Raw genomic sequence first — 10,486 nt, forward strand, 5'->3', positions numbered from 1 at the left:
AGAGCAAAGGATTTAGAAGAGCATTTTAAGGGATTTGTCAGTGTCTGCAAAGCAGGATATAAGATGAACATCAACAAAAGCAAAGAAAGGGTAGTGGAATGTAGTCGAATTAAACCAGGCGATGCTCAGGGAAAGAGATTAGGAATTGAGACACTTAAAGTAATAGATGAGTTTTGCTTTTTTGGACAGTAAAACAACTGATGATGGCCGAAGCAAGGAGTGTATAAAATGTAGGCTGGCAAAGGCAAGAAAAACTTTTCTGAAGAAGAGAAATTTGTTAACATCGAATACAGATTTAAGTTTCTGGCGTATAGCCGTGTAGGAAGAGAAAGCTGGACGATAAAGTGTTCAGACGAGAAGAGAACAGAAGCTTTTGAGATGTGATGCTACAGAAGAATGCTGAAGATTAGATGGATAGAGAAGGTACTGAATAGAATTGTGCAGAAATTAAATTTGTGACACAACTTGACTGGAAGAACGGGTCAGTTGATAGGTCACCTTCTGAGACATAAAGGGATCACCAGTTTGTATTGAAGGGAAATGTTTGGGGTAAAGATTGTAGGTGGACACCAAGAGATGAATACAGTAAGCGGGTTCAAGCGGATGTTTGTTGCAGTAGTTATTCGGAGATGCAGTAATTGTCGGAGATTGCACAAGATAGAATAGCTTGGAGAGCTGCATCAACCCAGGCTTTGGGCTGAAGAAAAGGACAGCAATCTGAGTGTTCAGACACATTGACAAGATATATGTTTTCCATTTTTTTGTTGAATTCGTAGAGTTCCTCAGTTTCCTGCTTTATGTTAATGGGAGCCTGTTGAAAATCTTACCACAAGAATAAGTAACTCCATTCTGAAACCTAGACAAGGAGTTCAAAGTCTACATGACAACTGTTTTCGTGTCTTGTGCAGTGACTGAAACTGGTGTTTATTATTAGCAACAAAACCATTAAGTAACAAAAGCATTTAGATGTGAATATAAGAATTCCCAGATGCCCAGTAAGGCTTCTGAAAGATGTACGACTATGTACCTCACTCAATGTTGCCACGGCTCGCTTCCGCGGAAGAAATAATTTATTTACTTCGGGTGCACTGACCTAGGAGATAGCACCGGAAGACAACAGGGAGTCAACATATGTCTAACATGCCAACACTTTTATCTGTAGGTCATCACAATGAGAGATGCTTCTAAAGGCACAACACAATGAATTCGGCTTCTTGATTAGAGTCTTTGATTGACTGTTTTGTTATACAGCTGCAACCTCGGAAATTTAATGGAGTGTGTTTCATTTGGTGTATCACTATTACCGTCTCTTTCTGACGTCGTTATTGCCTGTCTGAAGTTTCCTAATATGACTCTTTACTGAAATTAAGATTTAAAGTGTTAACTGTGAATCACTAGTAGGCATCTTCTGCTGTTATTTTAAGCTCTTTCTCGTAATGCTGAGTTTGAACCCTTGATAACTGTTGTAATGATATTACCATAGTCCGACATAACTTTTTTTCTTTTTTTTTCATTTTCACCTCAAAACAGAACCCCAACATTACCGGTTTTGTATTTCGTTCTACATATGTTGTGTAACTGCCAGTTATGTAGTTACACTCCTGGAAATGGAAAAAAGAACACATTGACACCGGTGTGTCAGACCCACCATACTTGCTCCGGACACTGCGAGAGGGCTGTACAAGCAATGATCACACGCACGGCACAGCGGACACACCAGGAACCGCGGTGTTGGCCGTCGAATGGCGCTAGCTGCGCAGCATTTGTGCACCGCCGCCGTCAGTGTCAGCCAGTTTGCCGTGGCATACGGAGCTCCATCGCAGTCTTTAACACTGGTAGCATGCCGCGACAGCGTGGACGTGAACCGTATGTGCAGTTGACGGACTTTGAGCGAGGGCGTATAGTGGGCATGCGGGAGGCCGGGTGGACATACCGCCGAATTGCTCAACACGTGGGGCGTGAGGTCTCCACAGTACATCGATGTTGTCGCCAGTGGTCGGCGGAAGGTGCACGTGCCCGTCGACCTGGGACCGGACCGCAGCGACGCACGGATGCACGCCAAGACCGTAGCATCCTACGCAGTGCCGTAGGGGACCGCACCGCCACTTCCCAGCAAATTAGGGACACTGTTGGTCCTGGGGTATCGGCGAGGACCATTCGCAACCGTCTCCATGAAGCTGGGCTACGGTCCCGCACACCGTTAGGCCGTCTTCCGCTCACGCCCCAACATCGTGCAGCCCGCCTCCAGTGGTGTCGTGACAGGCGTGAATGGAGGGACGAATGGAGACGTGTCGTCTTCAGCGATGAGAGTCGCTTCTGCCTTGGTGCCAATGATGGTCGTATGCGTGTTTGGTGCCGTGCAGGTGAGCGCCACAATCAGGACTGCATACGACCGAGGCACACAGGGCCAACACCCGGCATCATGGTGTGGGGAGCGATCTCCTACACTGGCCGTACACCACCGGTGATCGTCGAGGGGACACTGAATAGTGCACGGTACATCCAAACCGTCATCGAACCCATCGTTCTACCATTCCTAGACCGGCAAGGGAACTTGCTGTTCCAACAGGACAATGCACGTCCGCATGTATCCCGTGCCACCCAACGTGCTCTAGAAGGTGTAAGTCAACTACCCTGGCCAGCAAGATCTCCGGATCTGTCCCCCATTGAGCATGTTTGGGACTGGATGAAGCGTCATCTCACGCGGTCTGCACGTCCAGCACGAACGCTGGTCCAACTGAGGCGCCAGGTGGAAATGGCATGGCAAGCCGTTCCACAGGACTACATCCAGCATCTCCACGATCGTCTCCATGGGAGAATAGCAGCCTGCATTGCTGCGAAAGGTGGATATACACTGTACTAGTGCCGACATTGTGCATGCTCTGTTGCCTGTGTCTATGTGCCTGTGGTTCTGTCAGTGTGATCATGTGATGTATCTGACCCCAGGAATGTGTCAATAAAGTTTCCCCTTCCTGGGACAATGAATTCACGGTGTTCTTATTTCAATTTCCAGGAGTGTATTATTTTTCAGTTTCTTCTGTTCTGTGCTTAAAATATTTCTATGTTCACAAAAATGTAATTTCCTTAAAAAGTTTAAAGACATCATAATCTGTGTACTACTATGCGAGAGAGACGAGCTTTATAATGTATCGAGGGGTCGCTATGTGAAACGGTAACAAGGCAGTCTGAGGAGAAGTGCAGACACGTTATTGTCGTGCATGACCGACGGAATGGTGTGTGTGTAAGAGCAGCTTTATACACTGTTTTCGGTGTACAACGTGGGCTGTTCTCGATGCAGATCGCAAACTGTGAAGTTGTAAATATGTTAAAGTGCTTCCTGTCATAAGCTATAACCTCGCAAAATAACTTCGAAACTACGATGCACAGACAGTGCTATAAAGTTTTTGCAGAGTGGACTGTTTTCGGTGTTTCCGCGAAGTGCAGACTTAAAAGATATATATACAAAAGTGATTCTAGATATAAACTATAGCAGTCTATGACCACTTAATAAGTAATGATTTTATCCAGTGAACTATTTTCGATGTATAGTTCTGACTGTGAAATATAAATGTACCGAAGCGCTTCTCGCCACAAACAAATATCTAAGAAAGAAATAAAAAACATCAATATTCGAACAATGGTGAGGAATATTCAACAAGTGCAGCGACCTCGATAAACATCGGGCTTCTTTTCTGAGTGAAGCATGTTCCTCTACGACGTGAACTACAGATACTTCAGTCAACGAGGCGACTACAAATAACACACTTTCTATTGTAACGTGTAAGTGGCAATTTTCAAGAGGGCAATTACAGCGACACCTCTTAATAAGGATTACACTTCTAGTTTATGGGTCGCCAACGCGGGATGATGACACGCCATTTTTCACAGTTAAGTGTTTCTTCATCAGAGATTGTGACTCTTTGGAAGCTGTCCTCTCGTAAGTGCGTTTCAAGAGAACTCCTGTAATAAACGTATAGCTTTTTGACAAACTGCCTACTGGCTTATGTCTCGAGTTCTTCGGCCGACGTTCATCTGATGATTTTACTGACGTTTCGCCAGCACGAGTGACTGGCATTGTCAAAGCTTCACCCTCCATTGCCGGTGGTGACCTGGAACCGAGCTCGCGGCCGCAGACTATATGTACCTGGCGCGCCAACGTACGATGGCTTCTCCGCGGTCATTTTCGGTGCGGTTCTCCTCTTGCTACCTGCGACGGTCGTTCGCTGCAGTACGGGAAGCCAGGATCCGTTTACCTTAAGGCTTTCTTCTTTCATGTTGAAACTGTTCCCGTGTTTTTGTATTTTTACAGCTTATCTGAACAAGCGGGTGTGATAGTGCTTCTCTACAGCCAGAACTTCCGTGTCGGTGAATTTTACTACTTGGTCAGTCTCACTCAGTGCGTGCTCTGCCACGGCCGATTTCTCCACCTGCCCCAACCTGCAATGTCGCTTATGTTCTTTGATCCTGGTGTTGATTGACCGTCCAGTCATTCCGACATGTGCATGGTATGCGGTATATTCCCGACATTGCAAGGGGGTCCCCTTTCTCCTTTACCGATCTAAGACACTCTTTGATCTTCCTTGTCGGTTTGAAAATCGTCTTTACGCCGTGTTTGCGCAATATACGGCCGATCCTGCCCGTCACTCTGGGAATGTAAGTCAGAAAGGACGTACCCGACATTTCTTTTTCTGATTCCTTACTTCGCCGAGTGTTTGTCTCTGTTACACTTCTAATATAATGTGTGGAGTACCCATTGCTTCTCAGAACACTTTCCAGGTGTTGCATTTCGCGTCTGAGGTGCTGCGGTTCACATATTCGTCCTGCTCGCGTTACGAGCGTATTAATCATGCCTCTTTTTCTGGCTCGGATGGTGGTTTGATAGTTTGTGCAGGTATCGGTCCGTGTGTGTCGGCTTTCGATACACGCTCTGTCCCCGGTTTTCACCATCCCTTGTGACCATCACACCTAGAAATGGCAGTTTTTTTGTCCTTTTCTACTTCCATGGTAAATTTTATGTTGACATGGAGGATGTGCAAGTGTCTTAGGAAGTCACCGAGCTATTCTTCGCCATGGCCATACACAACGAAAGCTTTTTGCTGAAGTAACAGTTAAAACTTCTCGTTGTTGCTACTTATCTCAAGTAACTTAAATCTCACGCACGTTAACTCATACTTTCAGTAAGTTAGAGAGGTTGAACCGAAATTAAATTGTTTTATTAAATGGTTTCTTCTAGGAAAATATTACTTACAGAGTGTTAAGGATATAAGTGTGGGCAGTGATAACTGAGGAGAGTGTATTGAACAATATTACATTAGTATTTACTTCATTGGCGTTTTATTAATTGTAGCTATTACAGGTAGCATGTTTTTACTCTGTTTAGTACCCCCAAGTATATGTGGCTCAAGCAAGCCATGAAAGGCTGTTTTCCCCTGGGCAGCAGCTCAAAATTGAAGTGTTGGTGCGGGGAGTCAAAAATGGTAGTCTATAATGACAGGGGTAGTTACGACCGTGCAGAAAACATCAGATGGTAAATTAAATGATCTGTCTGCGAGAAGATCATTAGATGGAGAGAAAAAAACAACTTACACACTGAAGTTGCTGCATATTAACCCTTTGATTGCCATTGGGACCTATGCGTCACACGATAGGTTATCAGAGAACTGCTGCATGTTATTGCTATATACAGTATATCAGTGTCCCGTTGGTAAGGTGTAGCCTACTAATGGTTAGCAGAATACTTATAATTACAGATTCCACCTGTAACTCGCGTTGTCCTCAGGTTTCATTGTTAATCCTCTTCACCGTATGGTCACATCGAATTAGTTCGCACCTGCAGATAGGCATCTCAATCACCAGACTCACAAAGCGGGCTGCCTTCGCGCCTTCCCGGACACACCTTGTCAATAACTCTTCACTACGAACTGATACTTGCCACATCACAAACGAAGCGCATTTTGAGCACCTGTAGGTGAGTTACAACTTGGAGAGACGTTCTGGTCACTGATGTGTCTACGGTCCAACAGACATAGTCACGAGCCCAGGAGGGGCGCTGCAAGCGGCGATGTCATGCTGTTAGCAAAAGCAATTGCGTCGGTCGTCTGCTGCCATAGCCCATTAACGCCAAATTTTGCGGCACTGTCCTAACGGATACGTTCGTCGCAAGTCCATCATTGACTCAACCCAAACGCCGCTGTTCTCGATCGTAAAGTGAATACCGTCGGACACTGTGTTGTCCGTGGTGAGAGGCAACGCCTCAAATTTGGTATTCTCGGCACACTTTTGATACTCTGGATCTCGGAATAATGAATACATTAACGATTTCCGAAATCGAATGTCCCATGTGTCTATCTCCAACTACCATTCGGCGTTTAAAGTCTGTTAATTGCTGTCGTTCGGCCATAATCAAGTCGATAAAGGTTTGATGTAACTCACCTGAGTACAAATTACACTCGGACCGCCCTTTTATACCTTGTGTACGAGATACTAACGTCATTCGTATATGTGTATAACGCTATCCCACGACTTTTGTTTTCCTATCGAAGTCGAATAATATGTTTTGTAGCCAAAAGGGTGGGAGTAATACTATGTATTGGAACCCTGAATAAAACCAACCTGCTTCCAAGATGAAAATGTGTTGAGTTACTTACTGACAGCGCCTCGTATTTAGCTTAAAAATTAAAGGGTGCCCAGAGGCGATCCTCGTGGCCCTCCAGATTTTATGTTCCCCCATTCTAAGGTTAGCTTCAATGCCTGATACACAGTCTGTCAATGAGATATCCTGCTACCTGTTACAAAGTTAAGACTCAATCTGTTCGAGGGGAAGCCTGACCGCAGACCAGGAGGCGGCAGAGGCTCACCTGGACTCTGTCGACCCTCCTGGCGAGCCCCACGACGTTGACGCCGCGTCTGAGCAGCGCCTGAGTAATGGCGGCGCCGATGCCGACGCTGGCGCCCGTGACGAGCGCGGCGCGGCCCCGGTACCGTTCCATGGCCCCCTCCTGTCCTGTCTGCGCTGTCTCGTCCTTGCCTCAGATCCGCACAGAGTGCTCTCGCTCCCAGAATGCAGGCGCGACTGCTGGGCAGTGGGGGCGGGCGGCGGCTATATAAAGACGACCTTAACTGCGGGGATCTGCTGACACGACGCAGCGCGACCACATCACGACTGACTTGTACTTTCGGAGCACGCGACGTGAAGTGACGCAGCAGCTCAGCGCTGGCGGCTGGCGACTCCGCCAAGGCCTCCGCAGCTCGCGCGCGCGGAACAGAGCAAGAGGAATAGAGAGAAACACAAATGGAGAAATGTGACTGTGAGGAAGAGTAAGTATATGAGTGTTGGGCGGTGGTAAAAATTGCTGTTTTGAAGAGCGCGCCGCAGCGCGTAGTGTGAAGCAGTCGCGCTCCGTTTCTGGCGGTGGCGCCGCTGTGGTAATCGCAGCTTTGGTGTCTCCCTCTGGTGGGAAAGGGGAAAGGTTGCCTGTTCTCGTGCATTTAAGGGGCGCTATGAGCTCCCCAGGGTCAGTCTGGGTCAGTCTCTCGTCCCCAGCTTGGTAGTCTGTCTCTCGTCTGCATTTGTTAAGCAGTAAGTGTCTGTCTGTCGTTCCGAGTGATAGTATGTCTTTCGTTCGGATCAACCTTTAAGACCAGCAGAATGAGAGTCTTTCCACTCCGCCAGTAACAGAACTCAGCGAGTGGTCGCCCGGTCGGGGCTTAGCTCCTGCATCTGACTCTGCGCGTTAGGCCGCCAGTCTGCTCCAGTTGCTCCGGCAATGGTCATTGGCGGTTGCATCGATCGGTTGGTCGGTCGCGCACTGACAAGGGAACCTCCCCATCGCACCCCTCTCAGATTTAGTTATAAGTTGGCACAGTGGATAGGCCTTGAAACACTTAACACAGATCAATCGAGAAAACAGGAAGAAGTTGTGTGGAACTATGAAAAAAAATAAGCAAAATATACAAACTGAGTAGTCCATGTGCAAGATATGCAACATCAAGGATAGTGTAAGCTCAGGGGCGTCGTGGTCTCGTGGTTAGCGTGAGCAGCTACGGAACGAGAGGTCCTTGGTTCAAGTCTTCCCTCGACTGAAAAGTTTAATTTTTTATTTTCAGACGATCATCAAAGTTCAGGCACTCACACATAATCAACTTCGCTCTCCACAATTCCAGGTCATGTTCAGATTTGCTTGGACATATGCAGGATTTGACGGTCAACACACGGAAAAATTTGAAAACGTTAAAAACATATGTTTAGACAGAGCACAGGGAAAACTGAGCGACTGTGAAACTATTGCATTCATTTGTTGCAGTTTATGTGACAAACTCTTGTGTTTTCATCACTTTTTTGTGAGTATCACATCCACAAGAAAACCTAAATCGGGCAAGGATGAAGAATCTTTATACCTATACGCCAAGTGTACAAGTTAGGTGGATCGACAACATATTCCTGTCATGCGACGCACTACCGTCACCAGTGTCGTATAGAATATATCAGACGTGTTTTCCTGTGGAAGAATCGGTTGACCTATGACCTTGCGATCAACTGTTTTCGGTTCCCATTGGAGAGGCACGTCCTTTCGTCTATTAATCGTACGGTTTTGCGGTGCGGTCGCAAAACACAGACACTAAACTCATTACAGTGAACAGAGACGTCAATGAACGAACGGACAGATCACAACTTTGCGAAAATAAAGAAAGTAAAATTTTCACACGAGGGAAGACTTGAACCAAGGACCTTACGTTCGGCAGCTGCTCACGCTAACCACGGGACCACGGCGCTAGTAGGCTTACACTGTCGTTTTGTGGCGTATCCTGCGCATGGACTACTGAGTTTGTATATTTTGCTTATTTTTTTCATAGTTCCACACAACTTCTTCCTGTTTTCTCGATTGATCTGTGTTCAGATTTTCAAGGCCTATCCACTGTGCCAATTTATAACTAAATCTGAGGGGGGTGCGATGGGGAGGTTCCCTTGTGAGACACAAGATGACTTGTCCGCCTTGAGCGTCGGCGCATGTGAGGTCGCCACATGAGTCCAGTGGGCCGCGCCGTATAGCGAGGGGTAGTGGCTTCGCGGCCGACACGAGAGCAACAGGAGTCAACCCACGACATCGGTCTGGCCGGCGCGAGCTGCGACGCCGTGAGACGGGAGATCGGCGCGCCTTGCTGCGTCCGTTGAAGGGTCTGGCAGCAGGAGGTTCGGGAGAGCGATTTGGAGGTGCTGCACCAGGTCTTCTCCAGAAATTACAGTTTATTAGAAGTTAAGTTTCATTTACTTGTTAAGTTCTACTTGTTTTCTTCGTGAGGTCACCAGCCGCTTTGTTTTGGGGTCGTCCCACCATTCTTCTCCGTTTGCCCACCCGCGGGATGGTGGTTATTTATGAATTGGATGCTCCGTTTTTCCCTTGTGGAGTAGGGGTGGGTTAGAGCAACCTGTGGTTCGGGTTGTTCGGTAATCTCCCTATCAATCTGCCTCTGTCATATTTAGAGGGCGCTTTCTGCTTATAATTTTAAATCAGTTTCTTTTTTAAAAAAGAAAAAAACGCTTTTAGGAATAAAATTTCCATTTGTTAAAAGCAATTTGATTATGATTTCATCAGTTACTCCCTAGCAACTACTTCCACGCTTACATAGTGTGATTAAATGTGTTAATGTTCTTGATGAATCGCTAGTAAATAAAATAAAATTTTAAGAATATTCTTTGAAGATAAATCGCGGTTCAAGTGTGTTTGTGTGTGAGAGAGGGGGGGGGGGGGGGGAGGGATGGTGAGAGAAAGAAGAGAGAGAGAGACAGACAGACAGGCAGGCAGAAAAAGTTGCATGTGATGAGAGAGAAAGAGAGAGAGGGGGGTGAGGGGGGTGGAACGGAGAGAGAGAGAGAGAGAGAGAGGCAGAAAGTGCAGTGTCACTGTGCGGAAGAGTAAGTGTGAATGTGTGACTTTGAGAGAGGAAGATAGAGGAGAAAGAGGGATTTTATATTATTCTCTGACTGCAGCTTACGATATACAACTTGCAGACTTGCAAATGTTGCAGCTTATAAGTTCAAATACGAAAATACGCTCTTCTTATTTCAGCCTTTTTTTGTGAGTTATCAGTCTTCTGACTGGTTTGATGCGACGCTTTACGAATTCCTCTCCTCTAAGAGTAGCCATTACAACGGAGATCCTCAAGTATTTGCTGGATATATTCCAATCTCCCTCTACACATTTAACGCTATACAGCTCCCTCTAATACCATGCAGGTTATTTCCTGATGTCTTAACACAAGTCGTATTCATTCTGCCCCTTCTCCTTGTCAGTTTCTGCCATGTATTCCTTCCCTCGCCGATTTTTCGGTAAACCTCCTCATACCTTATCAGTCCACCTAATATGTGACATTCTTCCACAGCACCACGTCTCAAATGCTTCGATTCTCTTCTGCTCCAGTTTTCCTACAGTCCATGCTTCACTATCATACAATGCTGTGCTACAAACAAACATTCTCAGAAATTTAT

General features: G+C 46.4%; 1 protein-coding gene across 5 annotated transcripts in view; it reads right to left on the bottom strand.

Moving 5' to 3' along the window:
- The window catches only part of LOC126418908 (dehydrogenase/reductase SDR family member 11-like), a 290,829-nt gene extending 283,768 nt beyond the window's left edge, over positions 1 to 7,061 (bottom strand). For all 5 annotated transcript variants that reach the window (XM_050085929.1, XM_050085926.1, XM_050085930.1 and 2 more), the window contains exon 1: positions 6,858 to 7,061. In XM_050085929.1, coding sequence (XP_049941886.1) covers positions 6,858 to 6,989 — 132 coding nt within the window. In that variant the 5' untranslated portion in view covers positions 6,990 to 7,061. The remainder of the gene's footprint in view (positions 1 to 6,857) is intronic.
- Positions 7,062 to 10,486: the final 3,425 nt, after the last annotated feature.

The sequence above is a fragment of the Schistocerca serialis genome, chromosome 9 (assembly GCF_023864345.2).
Source record: "Schistocerca serialis cubense isolate TAMUIC-IGC-003099 chromosome 9, iqSchSeri2.2, whole genome shotgun sequence".
In the NCBI taxonomy this organism is placed as follows: domain Eukaryota; kingdom Metazoa; phylum Arthropoda; class Insecta; order Orthoptera; family Acrididae; genus Schistocerca; species Schistocerca serialis.